The 19,875-nt window shown below is 47.4% G+C and overlaps 1 protein-coding gene across 1 annotated transcript in view; it reads left to right on the forward strand.

Annotated features, from left to right (window-relative positions):
* LOC134988777 (transient receptor potential cation channel subfamily M member 2-like) overlaps window positions 1-19,875 on the forward strand; it is a 448,705-nt gene that overhangs the window by 413,342 nt on the left and 15,488 nt on the right. The window contains exon 20 of the mRNA XM_063950574.1: window positions 17,755-17,836. Coding sequence (XP_063806644.1) covers window positions 17,755-17,836 — 82 coding nt within the window. The remainder of the gene's footprint in view (window positions 1-17,754; window positions 17,837-19,875) is intronic.

The raw sequence follows: 19,875 nt of genomic DNA on the forward strand, positions 1-19,875 counted from the left end.
AGGAGAGTGTGTGTGCTGTGCTGGGGAACCACTGTGCCAGAGGAGAGTGTGTGCGCTGTGCTGGGGAACTGCTGTGCCACAGGAGAGTGTATGTGCTGTGCTGGGGAACTGCTGTGCCACAGGAGAGTGTGTGAGCTGTGCTGCGAACCACTGTGTCGCAGGAGAGTGTGTGTGCTGTGCTGGGGAACCACTGTGCCACAGGAGAGTGTGTGTGCTGTGCTGCGAGCCACTGTGTCGCAGGAGAGTGTGTGTGCTGTGCTGGGGAACCACTGTGCCATAGAAGAGTGTGTGTGCTGTGCTGGGGAACTGCTGTGCCACAGGAGAGTGTGTGTGCTGTGCTGCGAGCCACTGTGCCACATGAGAGTGTGTGTGCTGTGCTGCGAGCCACTGTGCCACAGGAGAGTGTGTGTGCTGTGCTGCGAGCCACTGTGCCACAGGAGAGTGTGTGTGCTGTGCTGCGAGCCACTGTGCCACAGGAGAGTGTGTGTGCTGTGCTGCGAGCCACTGTGCCACAGGAGAGTGTGTGTGCTGTGCTGCGAGCCACTGTGCCATAGAAGAGTGTGTGTACTGTGCTGGAAAATGCTGAGCAGCAGGAGAGGCTGCGAGCCACTGTGCCAGAGGAGAGTGTGTGTGCTGTGCTGCGAGCCACTGTGCCACAGGAGAGTGTGTGTGCTGTGCTGCGAGCCACTGTGTCGCAGGAGAGTGTGTGTGCTGTGCTGCGAGCCACTGTGCCACAGGAGAGTGTGTGTGCTGTGCTGCGAGCCACTGTGCCATAGAAGAGTGTGTGTACTGTGCTGGAAAATGCTGAGCAGCAGGAGAGGCTGCGAGCCACTGTGCCAGAGGAGAGTGTGTGTGCTGTGCTGCGAGCCACTGTGCCACAGGAGAGTGTGTGTGCTGTGCTGCGAGCCACTGTGCCAGAGGAGAGTGTGTGTGCTGTGCTGGGAAACGCTGAGCAGCAGGAGAGGCTGTGAGCCACTGTGTCACAGGAGAGTGTGTGTGCTGTGCTGGGAAACGCTGAGCAGCAGGAACGTGCTACCATGGACAGTACCGCAAGGTCGGAGCAGCTGCGACATTGTGCAGAGCTGCTGCAGGGAAGGTGGACAGCGCCATGTAGAAGGACATCTCTGAGTATAGCCCAGATGCGGATTGGACACAAGTATCACATCAGTTAAACGCTGAATTACACTTCCACACCGTCACTTATATTGATTGTAGTATTATGGGAGGATTGATAGTGCAGTAAAAGCGTGCCTTGGACAGGTCCTTGTGTATAAAGGGGACATACACTGATTGAAGTTAACCGTAGATTTAAAGGGAATTCACGGTGAGATAGTTACCAATTCAACATGAGTGGGAATAAGAGTGATGGTCTCACCTAGTGTATGCATACCTGGAGCAACCGCCCCGGGGTGAGAACCTCTGCATGAGATGTGATCAGTCTCTTTGGAAGCCCAGGTAACTGATCTAAGGTAGGCCATTGCAACACTGAGGGAGATTGCCATTCTTGAGCAGAGTCTGCAGCTTTCTGTGGATGCATTGGGGGATCAAGAGGTGTCAGACAAAGAGGAGAATGAGCAGGTGGGATTATTGGGTCACAGTTAGAAGGGGTAGAGGTGGGAGAAAGGGGCAGGCCATCTCTGAGCTGTCAAATCCCAAAAGATTCACCTGATTGGATGAGGATTCTGTGGATGGAAGGTCAGATTTGGCAGAACTGGAGGAGACCGTTCCCTCTAGCAACCAGAGGAGCAGTCACTCCAGCCAGAGGGGAAAGAAGAAAGTGTGGTACCTAGTCAAATGGTGGTGGTAGGGGACTCTATTATCAGGAAGACAGATAGGGCAATCTGCTACCGGGACCGTGATCATCATACAGTCTGTTGTCTCCCGGGTGCTCGGGTACGGCACATCGCGGACCGGGTAGATAGATTGTTGGGAGGGGCTGGGATAGACCCGGCGGTCTTGGTGCACGTTGCCACCAATGACAAAGTTAGCGGAAGGTGGGATGTCCTTAAGAAAGACTATAGGGACTTAGGAAAGAAACTGAAGGCAAGGACATCTAAGGTAATATTCTCGGAATTATTACCCGTGCCACGCGCTAGTCCAGGGAGGCAGAGGGAGATAAGGGAGGTACTGTAAATGTGTGGCTTAGGGATTGGTGCAGGAAAGAGGGGTTTGTGTTCCTGGAACATTGGGCGGACTTCTCAGTCAGGCGCCATCTCTTTTGTCGTGACGGATTGCACCTGACTGAGGAGGGGGCAGCGGTGCTGGGGGGGAAGGATGATTAGAAGGTTGGAGGAGATTTTAACTAGAGGACTTGGTAGAGGGATTACAACGTTTTAATGGAATGATCAGAGAGGACAGTAAGGAGGGATGTATTAATAATATTGGGGATGGACAGGGGGAGGAGTAAAACAATCAGCCAGGGTAAATCAAGGAAAGCACATCTAAGTAAAGAGACGATACCAACAAATATACAGGTGGAGCCACGAGCATCTGAGGCGACTCCGTCGCATACATACACTCCCGGCGTGACTAGGCAATCCGTCCGCCTAGCCCCGCCAAGAGTGCCCAGAGACGCTCCCCCATTTTATGGAATGGGGTACGTCTCCATCATGTGCTTGCCCCGGATGAAGACGCTGTCACGATAGGCGCGCCCGGGCACAGACAGAGCCACGATTAGCGCGACTCCATCTGTACAAACAAAATGACCTACGTACAAGGGAATTACTAAACTAAAGTGTATGCAAGAAGCCTTTCATGCAAAATGGGGGAACAGGAAATGCTCATGTGTAATACTCAGTATGACATCATAGGCGTTACAGAGACATGGGGGAACAGAAAGTGCTCGTGTGTAATACTCAGTATGACATCATAGGCGTTACAGAGACATGGGGGAACAGGAAATGCTCGTGTGTAATACTCAGTATGACATCATAGGCGTTACAGAGACATGGGGGAACAGGAAATGCTCGTGTGTAATACTCAGTATGACATCATAGGCGTTACAGAGACATGGGGGGACAGGAAATGCTTGTGTGTAATACTCAGTATGACATCATAGGCGTTACAGAGACATGGGGGAACAGGAAATGCTCATGTGTAATACTCAGTATGACATCATAGGCGTTACAGAGACATGGGGGAACAGGAAATGCTCGTGTGTAATACTCAGTATGACATCATAGGCGTTACAGAGACATGGGGGGACAGGAAATGCTCGTGTGTAATACTCAGTATGACATCATAGGCGTTACAGAGACATGGGGGAACAGGAAATGCTCATGTGTAATACTCAGTATGACATCATAGGCGTTACAGAGACATGGGGGAACAGGAAATGCTCGTGTGTAATACTCCGTATGACATCATAGGCGTTACAGAGACATGGGGGGACAGGAAATGCTCGTGTGTAATACTCAGTATGACATCATAGGCGTTACAGAGACATGGGGGAACAGGAAATGCTCATGTGTAATACTCAGTATGACATCATAGGCGTTACAGAGACATGGGGGAACAGGAAATGCTCGTGTGTAATACTCAGTATGACATCATAGGCATTACAACGACATGGGGTAACAGGAAATGCCCGTGTGTAATACTCAGTATGACATCATAGGCGTTACAGAGACATGGGGGAACAGGAAATGCTCATGTGTAATACTCAGTATGACATCATAGGCGTTACAGAGACATGGGGGAACAGGAAATGCTTGTGTGTAATACTCAGTATGACATCATAGGCATTACAACGACATGGGGGAACAGGAAATGCTCGTGTGTAATACTCAGTATGACATCATAGGCGTTACAGAGACATGGGGGAACAGGAAATGCTCGTGTGTAATACTCAGTATGACATCATAGGCATTACAACGACATGGGGAACAGGAAATGCTCGTGTGTAATACTCAGTATGACATCATAGGCGTTACAGAGACATGGGGGAACAGGAAATGCTGGTGTGTAATACTCAGTATGACATCATAGGCATTACAGAGACATGGGGGAACAGGAAATGCTGGTGTGTAATACTCAGTATGACATCATAGGCATTACAGAGACATGGGGGAACAGGAAATGCTCGTGTGTAATACTCAGTATGACATCATAGGCGTTACAGAGACATGTGGGAACAGGAAATGCTCATGTGTAATACTCAGTATGACATCATAGGCGTTACAGAGACATGGGGGAACAGGAAATGCTCGTGTGTAATACTCAGTATGACATCATAGGCGTTACAGAGACATGTGGGAACAGGAAATGCTCATGTGTAATACTCAGTATGACATCATAGGCGTTACAGAGACATGGGGGAACAGGAAATGCTCGTGTGTAATACTCAGTATGACATCATAGGCGTTACAGAGACATGGGGGAACAGGAAATGCTCGTGTGTAATACTCAGTATGACATCATAGGCGTTACAGAGACATGGGGGGACAGGAAATGCTCGTGTGTAATACTCAGTATGACATCATAGGCGTTACAGAGACATGGGGGAACAGGAAATGCTCGTGTGTAATACTCAGTATGACATCATAGGCGTTACAGAGACATGGGGGGACAGGAAATGCTCGTGTATAATACTCAGTATGACATCATAGGCGTTACAGAGACATGGGAGAACAGGAAATGCTCGTGTGTAATACTCAGTATGACATCATAGGCGTTACAGAGACATGGGGGAACAGGAAATGCTCGTGTGTAATACTCCGTATGACATCATAGGCGTTACAGAGACATGGGGGAACAGGAAATGCTCGTGTGTAATACTCCGTATGACATCATAGGCGTTACAGAGACATGGGGGGACAGGAAATGCTCGTGTATAATACTCAGTATGACATCATAGGCGTTACAGAGACATGGGGGAACAGGAAATGCTCGTGTGTAATACTCAGTATGACATCATAGGCGTTACAGAGACATGGGGGAACAGGAAATGCTCGTGTGTAATACTCAGTATGACATCATAGGCATTACAGAGACATGGGGGAACAGGAAATGCTGGTTTGTAATACTCAGTATGACATCCTAGGCATTACAGAGACATGGGGGGACAGGAAATGCTCATGTGTAATAGTCAGTATGACATCATAGGCATTACAGAGACATGGGGGAACAGGAAATGCTGGTGTGTAATACTCAGTATGACATCATAGGCATTACAGAGACATGGGGGAACAGGAAATGCTGGTGTGTAATACTCAGTATGACATCATAGGCATTACAGAGACATGGGGGGATTGGAAATGCTCGTGTGTAATACTCAGTATGACATCATATGCATTACAGAGACATGGGGGAACAGGAAATGCTTGTGTATAATACTCAGTATGACCTCATATGCATTACAGAGACATGGGGGAACAGGAAATGCTCGTGTGTAATACTCAGTATGACATCATAGGCATTACAGATACATGGGGGGACAGGAAATGCTCGTGTGTAATACTCAGTATGACATCATAGGCGTTACAGAGACATGGGGGGACAGGAAATGCTTGTGTGTAATACTCAGTATGACATCATAGGCGTTACAGAGACATGGGGGAATAGGAAATGCTCGTGTGTAATACTCAGTATGACATCATAGGCGTTACAGAGACATGGGGGAACAGGAAATGCTTGTGTATAATACTCAGTATGACCTCATATGCATTACAGAGACATGGGGGAACAGGAAATGCTCGTGTGTAATACTCAGTATGACATCATAGGCGTTACAGAGACATGGGGGAACAGGAAATGCTTGTGTATAATACTCAGTATGACCTCATATGCATTACAGAGACATGGGGGAACAGGAAATGCTCGTGTGTAATACTCAGTATGACATCATAGGCGTTACAGAGACATGGGGGGACAGGAAATGCTTGTGTGTAATACTCAGTATGACATCATAGGCGTTACAGAGACATGGGGGAATAGGAAATGCTCGTGTGTAATACTCAGTATGACATCATAGGCGTTACAGAGACATGGGGGAACAGGAAATGCTCGTGTGTAATACTCAGTATGACATCATAGGCGTTACAGATACATGGGGGGATTGGAAATGCTTGTGTGTAATACTCAGTATGACATCATAGGCATTACAGAGACATGGGGGGACAGGAAATGCTTGTGTGTAATACTCAGTATGACATCATATGCATTACAGAGACATGGGGGAACAGGAAATGCTTGTGTATAATACTCAGTATGACATCATATGCATTACAGAGACATGGGGGAACAGGAAATGCTTGTGTATAATACTCAGTATGACCTCATATGCATTACAGAGACATGGGGGAACAGGAAATGCTCGTATGTAATACTCAGTATGACATCATAGGCGTTACAGAGACATGGGGGGACAGGAAATGCTTGTGTGTAATACTCAGTATGACATCATAGGCGTTACAGAGACATGGGGGAACAGGAAATGCTCGTGTGTAATACTCAGTATGACATCATAGACGTTACAGAGACATGGGGGAACAGGAAATGCTTGTGTGTAATACTCAGTATGACATCATAGGCGTTACAGAGACATGGGGGAACAGGAAATGCTTGTGTGTAATACTCAGTATGACATCATAGGCATTACAGAGACATGGGGGGATTGGAAATGCTCGTGTGTAATACTCAGTATGACATCATAGGCATTACAGAGACATGGGGGAACAGGAAATGCTTGTGTATAATACTCAGTATGACATCATATGCATTACAGAGACATGGGGGAACAGGAAATGCTCGTGTATAATACTCAGTATGACATCATATGCATTACAGAGACATGGGGGAACAGGAAATGCTGGTGTGTAATACTCAGTATGACATCATATGCATTACAGAGACATGGGGGAACAGGAAATGCTCGTGTATAATACTCAGTATGACATCATATGCATTACAGAGACATGGGGGAACAGGAAATGCTCGTGTATAATACTCAGTATGACATCATATGCATTACAGAGACATGGGGGAACAGGAAATGCTCGTGTGTAATACTCAGTATGACATCATAGGCGTTACAGAGACATGGGGGGACAGGAAATGCTTGTGTGTAATACTCAGTATGACATCATAGGCGTTACAGAGACATGGGGGAACAGGAAATGCTCGTGTGTAATACTCAGTATGACATCATAGGCGTTACAGAGACATGGGGGGACAGGAAATGCTTGTGTGTAATACTCAGTATGACATCATAGACGTTACAGAGACATGGGGGAACAGGAAATGCTTGTGTGTAATACTCAGTATGACATCATAGGCGTTACAGAGACATGGGGGGACAGGAAATGCTTGTGTGTAATACTCAGTATGACATCATAGGCGTTACAGAGACATGGGGGGATTGGAAATGCTCGTGTGTAATACTCAGTATGACATCATAGGCATTACAGAGACATGGGGGAACAGGAAATGCTTGTGTATAATACTCAGTATGACATCATATGCATTACAGAGACATGGGGGAACAGGAAATGCTCGTGTATAATACTCAGTATGACATCATATGCATTACAGAGACATGGGGGAACAGGAAATGCTGGTGTGTAATACTCAGTATGACATCATATGCATTACAGAGACATGGGGGAACAGGAAATGCTTGTGTATAATACTCAGTATGACCTCATATGCATTACAGAGACATGGGGGAACAGGAAATGCTCGTATGTAATACTCAGTATGACATCATAGGCGTTACAGAGACATGGGGGGACAGGAAATGCTTGTGTGTAATACTCAGTATGACATCATAGGCGTTACAGAGACATGGGGGAACAGGAAATGCTCGTGTGTAATACTCAGTATGACATCATAGACGTTACAGAGACATGGGGGAACAGGAAATGCTTGTGTGTAATACTCAGTATGACATCATAGGCGTTACAGAGACATGGGGGAACAGGAAATGCTTGTGTGTAATACTCAGTATGACATCATAGGCGTTACAGAGACATGGGGGGATTGGAAATGCTCGTGTGTAATACTCAGTATGACATCATAGGCATTACAGAGACATGGGGGAACAGGAAATGCTTGTGTATAATACTCAGTATGACATCATATGCATTACAGAGACATGGGGGAACAGGAAATGCTCGTGTATAATACTCAGTATGACATCATATGCATTACAGAGACATGGGGGAACAGGAAATGCTGGTGTGTAATACTCAGTATGACATCATATGCATTACAGAGACATGGGGGAACAGGAAATGCTCGTGTATAATACTCAGTATGACATCATATGCATTACAGAGACATGGGGGAACAGGAAATGCTCGTGTATAATACTCAGTATGACATCATATGCATTACAGAGACATGGGGGAACAGGAAATGCTCGTGTGTAATACTCAGTATGACATCATAGGCGTTACAGAGACATGGGGGGACAGGAAATGCTTGTGTATAATACTCAGTATGACATCATAGGCGTTACAGAGACATGGGGGGACAGGAAATGCTCGTGTATAATACTCAGTATGACATCATATGCATTACAGTGACATGGGGGGACAGGAAATGCTCGTGTGTAATACTCAGTATGACATCATATGCATTACAGAGACATGGGGGAACAGGAAATGCTCGTGTATAATACTCAGTATGACATCATAGGCGTTACAGAGACATGGGGGGACAGGAAATGCTTGTGTATAATACTCAGTATGACATCATAGGCGTTACAGAGACATGGGGGAACAGGAAATGCTTGTGTGTAATACTCAGTATGACATCATAGGCGTTACAGAGACATGGGGGAACAGGAAATGCTCGTGTATAATACTCAGTATGACATCATATGCATTACAGAGACATGGGGGAACAGGAAATGCTCGTGTATAATACTCAGTATGACATCATATGCATTACAGAGACATGGGGGAGCAGGAAATGCTCGTGTGTAATACTCAGTATGACATCATAGGCGTTACAGAGACATGGGGGGACAGGAAATGCTCGTGTATAATACTCAGTATGACATCATAGGCGTTACAGAGACATGGGGGGACAGGAAATGCTCGTGTATAATACTCAGTATGACATCATATGCATTACAGAGACATGGGGGGACAGGAAATGCTCGTGTGTAATACTCAGTATGACATCATATGCATTACAGAGACATGGGGGAACAGGAAATGCTCGTGTATAATACTCAGTATGACATCATAGGCGTTACAGAGACATGGGGGGGACAGGAAATGCTTGTGTATAATACTCAGTATGACATCATAGGCGTTACAGAGACATGGGGGGACAGGAAATGCTCGTGTATAATACTCAGTATGACATCATATGCATTACAGAGACATGGGGGGACAGGAAATGCTCGTGTATAATACTCAGTATGACATCATAGGCGTTACAGAGACATGGGGGGACAGGAAATGCTCGTGTATAATACTCAGTATGACATCATATGCATTACAGAGACATGGGGGGACAGGAAATGCTCGTGTGTAATACTCAGTATGACATCATATGCGTTACAGAGACATGGGGGGGACGATTCTCACAACTGGGCAGCAAACTTGGACGGGTATAGTCTCTTCAGGAGGGACAGGACTAACAAAAGGGGAAGAGGTGTATGTCTTTATGTCAAACCATTTATAAAACCGTATCTAAAGGCAGTTATTTACGAAGGGACGGGAGATAACTTGGAGTTATTCTGGGTATTTCAAGCGGGGGTAGAGATGTAAAAAAGCTATTAATAGGCACATGCTACAAACCACCGGACGTTAGCATGCATGGGGAAGTGCAACTCCTGCAGCAAATTAACCAACTAGGTTTAGATCCATACTAGATCTATTAATAAGCAATAATGTGGAAACTATATCAAATACTATCAATTACTATCAATTACTATCAAATACTATCAAATACTAATGGAAGGGAGACCTTGGAAAACAGTGATCATTATATGGTCACTTTCGAAATTAGTTTTCCAAAGCATCACTATAAGGGTCCAACTAGGACTATTAACTTTAGGAAAGTAAATTTCTACATGCGGAAATGAGCATTAAAGGACATTGATTGGGATACTTTGTTTAATGGTAAGAACACGGCTGAAATGTGGGATGCTTTTAAAATGTTGCTCGAAAAGAATATTCAGAAGTTCATTCCCATGGGCAGTAAACCCAGGAGTTCTAAACTCAAACCAATGTGGCTGAATAAGAAGGTTAAGGAGGTAATGGATAAAAAGAGGCGTGCTTTCAAAGCGTTTAAATCAGAGGGAAAGGCAAGGTCATTTAAGCACTATAAGGAATGTACCAAAAAATAGAAAAAAGTAATCAGAGCAGCTAAAATAGAAAATGACAAATCACTAAAGCGTAAAACTAACCCTAAACAGTTTTTTTAAGTATATAAATAGTAAAAGGAGAATATAGGTCCATTAAAAGGGAAAACGGGAGCCTTGACTAATGATGACAAAGAAAAGGCAGAAATATTGAACACATTTTGTTTCTGCACTGTTTACTAGAGAAGACCTGATGGTGGGTAAAGTGCATAACAAAAGTAACGATAACCCTGACCCTAATGTCTCCTGATGCATAACTTCTGGCACTGTCCTAAGGTCCATAAGTTTTGGCACAAGGTGTTGTGGTATCTCGCTTCCACTTTCCATGTACGTCTTCCATTGGATCCGGTCGCTATTTTAGGTTTACGCACCTCCAGGTGGAAATTGCCTCTGTCCGAGGTACCTCTCATTCCTTTTCTATCTGTTTTACTGACTTTGGGGAAAAAGCTTATTCTTACTCACTGGATACTCCGAACCGCTCCTAGACTTGAGAACCTTAAATGTCTGCTTAGTCCTACACTATATTTGGAATGCCAAACTACCCTTCCTGATCTAGAACATAACGCTCTCCGATTCTATAAGAAATGGAGCACCTACATTGAGTCTTTAAGTCCCTCACAACATCATGTTTTACAGCTGTTTAAAGTGCAGCAGAATTTACTGTGCTATGTAATAATCTGTTAATAAATAAATATATACATATTTATTTATTTATACAAATATATAAATATGCATCTCTCTCCTTCCTCCCACACACCCCACAGTCTCTGTCTCTCGCCTTCCCACCACACACCACACAGTCTCTGTCTCTCTCTCACCTTCCTCCCACACACCATACAGTCTCTGTGTCTCTCTCATCTTCCTCCCACACACCCCACAGCCTCTGTGTCTCTCTCGCCTTCCTCCCACACACCACACAGTCTCTGTCTCTCTCACCTTCCTCCCACACACCACACAGTCTCTGTCTCTCTCTCACCTTCCTCCCACACACCACACAGTCTCTGCCTCTCTCTCACCTTCCTCCCACACACCACACAGTCTCTGTGTCTCTCTCATCTTCCTCCCACACACCCCACAGCCTCTGTGTCTCTCTCGCCTTCCTCCCACACACCACACAGTCTCTGTCTCTCTCTCGCCTTCCTCCCACACAGTCTCTGTCTCTCTATCGCCTTCCTCCCACACACCACACAGTCTCTGTCTCTCTCTCACCTTCCTCTCACATACCACACAGTCTCTCTCTCCTTCCTCCCACACACCACACAGTCTCTGTCTCTCTCTCTCGCCTTCCTCCCACACACCACACAGTCTCTGTCTCTCTCTCTCACCTTCCTCCCACATACCACACAGTCTCTCTCTCTCCTTCCTCCCACACACCACACAGTCTCTGTGTCTCTCTCGCCTTCCTCCCACACAGTCTCCGTCTCTCTCTCGTCTTCCTCCCACACACCACACAGTCTCTGTCACTCTCTCGTCTTCCTCCCACACACCACACAGTCTCTGTCACTCTCTCTCTCACCTTCCTCCCACACACCACACAGTCTCTCTCTCTCTCCTTCCTCCCACACACCACACAGTCTCTCTCCTTCCTCCCACACACCACACAGTCTCTGTCTCTCTCTCGCCTTCCTCCCACACACCACACAGTCTCTGTCTCTCTCTCGCCTTCCACACACCACACAGTCTCTGTCTCTCTCTCGCCTTCCACACAGTCTCTGTCTCTCTTGCCTTCCTCCCACACACCACACAGTCTCTCTCCTTCCTCCCACACACCACACAGTCTGTCTCTCTCTCGTCTTCCTCCCACACACCACACAGTCTCTGTCACTCTCTCTCTCACCTTCCTCCCACACACCACACAGTCTCTCTCTCTCCTTCCTCCCACACACCACACAGTCTCTGTCTCTCTGTCGCCGTCCACACACCACACAGTCTGTCTCTCTCTCACCTTTCTCCCACACAGTCTCTGTCTCTCTCACCTTCCACCCACACACCACACAGTCTCTCTCTCACCTTCCTTCCACACACCACGCAGTCTGTCTCTCTCGCCTTCCTCCCACACACCATACAGTCTCTCTCCTTCCTGCCACACACCGCACAGTCTCTGTCTCTCTCACCTTCCTCCCACACACCACACAGTCTCTGTCTCTCTCTCGCCTTCCTCCCACACACCACCATCTCTGTCTCTCTCTCACCTTCCTCCCACATACCACACAGAGTCTGTCTCTCTCTCACCTTCCTCCCACACACCACACAGTCTCTGTCACTCCTTCCTCCCACACACCACACAGTCTCTGTCTCTCTCTCGCCTTCCTTCCACACACACCACACAGTCTCTGTCTCTCTCGCCTTCCTCCCACACACCACACAGTCTCTCTCCTTCCTCCCACACACCACACAGTCTCTGTCTCTCTCTCGCCTTCCTCCCACACACCACACAGTCTCTGTCTCTCTCTCGCCTTCCACACACCACACAGTCTCTGTCTCTCTCTCCTTCCTTCCACACACCACACAGTCTCTGTCTCTCTCGCCTTCCTCCCACACACCACACAGTCTCTCTCCTTCCTCTCACACACCACACAGTCTCTGTCTCTCTCTCGCCTTCCTCCCACTCACCACACAGTCTCTGTCTCTCTCTCGCCTTCCTCCCACACACCACACAGTCTCTGTCTCTCTCTCACCTTCCTCCCACACACCACACAGTCTCTGTCTCTCTCTCACCTTCCTCCCACACACCACACAGTCTCTGTCTCTCTCTCACCTTCCTCCCACACAGTCTCTGTCTCTCTCTCACCTTCCTCCTACACACCACACAGTCTCTGTCTCTCTCACCTTCCTCTCACACACCAGTCTCTGTCTCTCTCTCCTTCCTCCCACACTCCACACACTCTGTCTCTCTCTCGCCTTCCTCCCACACACCACCAGTCTCTCTCTCTCTCTCCTTCCTCCCACACACCACACACTGTCTCTCTCTCTCGCCTTCCTCCTACACACCACAGTCTTTCTCTCTCACCTTCCTCCCACACAGTCTGTCTCTCACCTTCCTCCCACACACTACACAGTCTCTGTCTCTCTCTCAGCTTCCTCCCACACACAACACAGTCTCTCTCACCTTCCTCCCACACACCACACAGTTTCTGTCTCTCTCTCACCTTCCTCCCACACACCACAGTCTCTCTCTCTCTCCTTCCTCCCACACACCACAGTCTCTGTCTCTCTCTCACCTTCCTCCCACATACCACACAGTCTCTGTCTCTCTCTCACCTTCCTCCCACACACCACAGTCTCTCTCTCTCCTTCCTCCCACACACCACACAGTCTCTGTCTCTCTCTCGCCTTCCTCCCACACACCACAGTCTCTGTCTCTCTCTCACCTTCCCCCCACATACCACACAGAGTCTGTCTCTCTCTCACCTTCCTCCCACACAGTCTCTGTCACTCCTTCCTCCCACACACCACACAGTCTCTGTCTCTCTCTCGCCTTCCTTCCACACACCACACAGTCTGTCTCTCTCGCCTTCCTCCCACACACCACACAGTCTCTCTCCTTCCACCCACACACCACACAGTCTCTGTCTCTCTCGCCTTCCTCCCACACACCACACAGTCTCTCACCTTCCTCCCACACACCACACAGTCTCTGTCTCTCTCTCACCTTCCTCCCACACACCAGTCTCTCTCTCTCCTTCCTCCCACACAGTCTCTGTCTCTCTCTCGCCTTCCTCCCACACACCACAGTCTGTCTCTCTCTCACCTTCCCCCCACATACCACACAGAGTCTGTCTCTCTCTCACCTTCCTCCCACACACCACACAGTCTCTGTCACTCCTTCCTCCCACACACCACACAGTCTCTGTCTCTCTCTCGCCTTCCTCCCACACACCACACAGTCTCTGTCTCTCTCTTGCCTTCCACACACCACACAGTCTCTGTCTCTCTCTCTCTCCTTCCTTCCACACATCACACAGTCTCTGTCTCTCTCGCCTTCCTCCCACACACCACACAGTCTCTCTCCTTCCTCCCACACACCACACAGTCTCTGTCTCTCTCTCGCCTTCCTCCCACTCACCACACAGTCTCTGTCTCTCTCTCGCCTTCCTCCCACACACCACACAGTCTTTGTCTCTCTCTCACCTTCCTTCCACACACAACACAGTCTCTGTCTCTCTCTCACCTTCCTCCCACACACCACACTGTCTCTGTCTCACCTTCCTCCCACACACCACACAGTCTCTGTCTCTCTCTCACCTTCCTCCCACACACCACACAGTCTCTGTCTCTCTCTCACAATCCTCCCACACATCACAGTCTGTCTCTCTCTCACCTTCCTCCTACACACCACACAGTCTCTGTCTCTCTCACCTTCCTTCCACACACCAGTCTCTGTCTCTCTTTGCTTCCTCCCACACTCCACACACTCTGTCTCTCTCTCGCCTTCCTCCCACACAACACCAGTCTCTCTCCCTTTCCTTCCTCCCACACACCACACACTGTCTCTCTCTCGCCTTCCTCCTACACACCACAATCTTTCTCTCTCACCTTCCTCCCACACAGTCTGTCTCTCACCTTCCTCCCACACACTACACAGTCTCTGTCTCTCTCTCAGCTTCCTCCCACACACAACACAGTCTCTCTTCTTCCTCCCACACACCACACAGTTTCTGTCTCTCTCTCACCTTCCTCCCACACACCACAGTCTCTCTCTCTCCTTCCTCCCACACACCACACAGTCTCTGTCTCTCTCTCACCTTCCTCCCACACACCACACAGTCTCGGTCTCTCTCACCTTCCTCCCACACACCACAGTCTCTCTCTCTCCTTCCTCCCACACACCACACAGTCTCTCTCTCCTTCCTCCCACGCACCACACAGTCTCTGTCTCTCTCTCTCTCTCCTTCCTCCCACACACCACACAGTCTCTCTCTCCTTCCTCCCACACACCACACAGTCTGTCTCTCTCTTGCCTTCCTCCCACACACCACACAGTCTGTCTCTATCTTGCCTTCCTCCCACAGTCTCTCTCTCTCTCGCCTTCCTCCCACACACCCCACAATCTGTCTCTCCGCAATGACTTCATGCTGCATTCCCAGCTCCCCCACCCCATCCCATTGCCCTGTATCCCCTCACCAAGCCACTGTTACCCCGGGGAGAGACTCACCTGCGCTGCACTACCCAGTATCCAGACCTATTCACTACACAGCGGAACCATGCAGGCCTCACACCTCGCAAAGAGGCAGTTCAAGGCAAAGGAATCCTGGTCAGCGGAGCTGCAGCATGTCCCGTAACTGCCTGCAACAGAGATAGACGCTGAAGAGCAGGTGCACAATCACTGTGTGTGTGAGGCTTCTGTCTCTGAGGCTGCGCCCACACCGCCTACAGCCCGCTGCCCTAATTGGACAAGATGGCTCACATCCCTGATGTGCAATAAATGGCATATCCTTGGGGCCCCTCTAATCCTTGGGTTCCAGTATGTGTCCCCTTTGACCCCCCATGTCGCTGGCCCTCTGTGAAGGCAACGCTGCTTGCTAAGTACTACTTCCCTTTCCACACTCCTCCCCTATTTCTCATATCCTTCTCTTTGTCTCCTATGTAATTGCCTCATGGGCCGGATGTTCCTTCTACCCCTCATCCTACTGGTTTGTGTACCAGGATATCCATGCTGGCAGTACACTGTGGGTGAACTCTAGACATGTCTTACCTTCTCTTCTGTAATTGCTGCTTTATTATATTGTCTGGACCCACATGCATTTGTAACACGGTTCTTTTGTCTTTCCCCCTTTTTCTTGTTACTCTGAAAAACTCTTAATAAAGACTTTTATTGATTTAAATCATTGGTGCGGCCACACCTGGAATATTGTGTACAGTTCTGGGCACCGCAATACAAATAAAGAAATCTTGGAACTTGAAAGGGTTCAGAGGCGAGCCACCAAACTGGTTAAGGGGTTAGAGGCACTGGACTATGAGGAGAGGCACTGGACTATGAGGAGAGGCACTGGACTATGAGGAGAGGCACTGGACTATGAGGAGAGGCCTGCTAGATTGAATACGTTTACATATGGTTTCATTATTTTTTATATCACACACTGCAGTTACAGTGTCGCACAAATGAGTCAGAAATATATATTACATAATTCGGTTTAGCTCCACCGACCGTGTCGCACAATTGAGTCAGAATTATTAGTATTATACACTGTGGTTTAGCTTCACCGACAGTGTTGCACAACAATACGTGTATTATGGCCCATACACACTAAATGAGTCACCACCAATGCCAATATTGGCGGTGGCGGGGACCCGGCGGGGTGCCGACATACACACTTGCTGATGCTAATGGGTAAGGGAGCTTCAAACAAGGGAGGGGGTCGTTAACGATGCGCAGGAGTGCGCATTGGTGGTCATTCCGAGTTGTTCCTCTGAGAGTGTATTTTAGTTTAGCAGAAGTGCGAAAGAAAGGATCGCAGAGCGGCTACAAAATAATTTTGTGCAGTTTCAGAGTAGCTCCAGACCTACTCAGCGCGTGCGATCACTTCAGACTGTTCAGTTCCTGTTTTGACATCATTAACATGCCCTGCATTCGGTCAGCCATGCCTACGTTTCCCCAGCCACGCCTGCATTTTTACATTTAGCACAGCTACGATCTTCTTCCCTGACATGCGGGGGGACGCCCAGCACAGGGCTAGTCTGCCCTGCATGTCAGTCCGGCCCCCCCTCGCAGAAGTGCAAAGGCGCGTTGCCTTTGCACGTCGAGTAGCTCCCGGCCAGCACAGCTTTAGTGTGCTAGCCGGGAGCTACTGATCACTCCCTGGCCCCCGCAGCGGATGCGTGAAGTCACGCAGCCGCTGCGGCCGGCCAGCGTTCGGTCCGGTCACGCCTGCATTGGCCGGACCAAACCCATGAAACGGTGGCCAAACGCCGCCATTCCGCACCCTCCCACCCTTCGGCCGTCTGGCATGCACTAAGGCACCAGCGCATGCGCTGCAGGGAATAATTCGCTCTGCTGCATTGAAACGCAGCAAGCAAACGGGTCAGAATGACCCCCTGTGTGTTTCTATTCTTCTTTTTATGTCATGTTTGTATTGGAGTCTCATTAAACTTTCTGACAATGTTTTGTGCTGCTGGTGACCTTGTGGGGACCATCGTCACAAGAGATTCGTTTTCATAACATTTCTATATGGTGCCGGTTCCCTTAGAGCACAAAAGTGGTGTTTATTTATATTGCACCAGGAGGCGCTCTTCATCTTATTACTATATATATATATATATATATCTATATATATATTCCTTATGGACTACAATTCAATTTAGTGGCTAATATGCTGCTAATTCAATCAATAAATTCTCTTTTCACTGTGAATCCAGTTTGCCATATATATTTGTGTGGTCTGTTCGGTGTTCTATATGTATCTACATGCCTAATAATGATTCCCTCTCTCTGACAGATGGAACAGACCACGCAATACCTCACCTGGATCATTTCTGCGCTGACAGAGAACGGCGTTTGCAGCAACACTCTGACTTTAGGTAAGAGACAGACAAGTATACGTTGTGTAGTGTAAGAAGAGACAGACAGGTGTATATCATGAAATGTAGGAAGAGACAGACAGGTGTATATCATGAAATGTAGGAAGAGACAGACAGGTGTATATCATGTAGTGTAAGAAGAGACAGACGGGTGTATATCATGTAGTGTAAGAAGAGACAGACGGGTGTATATCATGTAGTGTAGGAAGAGGCAGACGGGTGTATATCATGTAGTGTAGGAAGAGACAGACAAGTATACGATGTGTAGTGTAAGAAGAGACAGACGGGTGTATATCATGTAGTGTAGGAAGAGACAGATGGGTGTATATCATGTAGTGTAGGAAGAGACAGACGGGTGTATATCATGTAGTGTAAGAAGAGACAGACGGGTGTATATCATGTAGTGTAAGAAGAGACAGACAGGTGTATATCATGTAATGTAAGAAGAGACAGACGGGTGTATATCATGTAGTGTAGGAAGAGGCAGACGGGTGTATATCATGTAGTGTAGGAAGAGACAGACAAGTATACGATGTGTAGTGTAAGAAGAGACAGACGGGTGTATATCATGTAGTGTAGGAAGAGACAGATGGGTGTATATCATGTAGTGTAGGAAGAGACAGATGGGTGTATATTATGTAGTGTAGGAAGAGACAGATGGGTGTATATCATGTAGTGTAGGAAGAGATAGATGGGTGTATATCATGTAGTGTAAGAGGAGACAGACGGGTGTATATCATGTAGTGTAGGAAGAGACAGATGGGTGTATGTTATGTAGTGTGGGAAGAGACAGATGGGTGTATATTATGTAGTGTAGGGAGAGACAGACGGGTGTATATCATGTAGTGTAGGAAGAGACAGACGGGTGTATATCATGTAGTGTAGGAAGAGACAGATGGGTGTATATCATGTAGTGTAGGAAGAGATAGATGGGTGTATATTATGTAGTGTAGGGAGAGACAGACGGGTGTATATCATGTAGTGGAGGGAGAGACAGATGGGTGTATATAATATAGTGTAGGAAGAGACAGACGGGTGTATATTATGTAGTGTAGGAAGAGACAGATGGGTATATATCATGTAGTGTAAGAAGAAACAGATGGGTGTATATCATGTAGTGTAGGAAGAGACAGACGGGTGTATATCATGTAGTGTAGGGAGAGACAGACGGGTGTATATCATGTAGTGTAGGGAGAGACAGACGGGTGTATATCATGTAGTGTAGGAAGAGACAGACGGGTGTATATCATGTAGTGTAGGGAGAGACAGATGGGTGTATATCATGTAGTGTAGGGAGAGACAGACGGGTGTATATCATGTAGTGTAGGGAGAGACAGACGGGTGTATATCATGTAGTGTAGGAAGAGACAGATGAGTGTATATTATGTAGTGTAGGAAGAGACAGACGGGTGTATATCATATAGTGTAAGAAGAGACAGATGGGTGTATATGATGTAGTGTAGGAAGAGACAGATGGGTGTATATTAGGTAGTATAGGAAGAGACAGATGGGTGTATATTATGTAGTGTAGGAAGAGACAGATGGGTGTATATTATGTAGTGTAAGAAGAGACAGATGGTGTATATCATGTAGTGTAGCAAGAGACAGACTGGTGTATATTATGTAGTGTAGGAAGAGACAGATGGGTGTATATTAGGTAGTATAGGAAGAGACAGATGGGTGTATATTATGTAGTGTAGGAAGAGACAGATGGGTGTATATTATGTAGTGTAAGAAGAGACAGATGGTGTATATCATGTAGTGTAGCAAGAGACAGACTGGTGTATATTATGTAGTGTAGGAAGAGACAGATGGGTGTATATGATGTAGTGTAGGAAGAGACAGATGGGTGTATATCATGTAGTGTAGGAAGAGGCAGACGGGTGTATATCATGTAGTGTAAGAAGAGACAGACGGGTGTAGATCATGTAGTGTAAGAAGAGACAGACGGGTGTATATCATGTAGTGTAAGAAGAGACAGACGGGTGTATATCATGTAGTGTAGGAAGAGACAGACGGGTGTATATCGTAGTGCAGGA

Source organism: Pseudophryne corroboree, chromosome 2, assembly GCF_028390025.1.
Source record: "Pseudophryne corroboree isolate aPseCor3 chromosome 2, aPseCor3.hap2, whole genome shotgun sequence".
Classification (NCBI taxonomy): Eukaryota; Metazoa; Chordata; class Amphibia; order Anura; family Myobatrachidae; genus Pseudophryne; species Pseudophryne corroboree.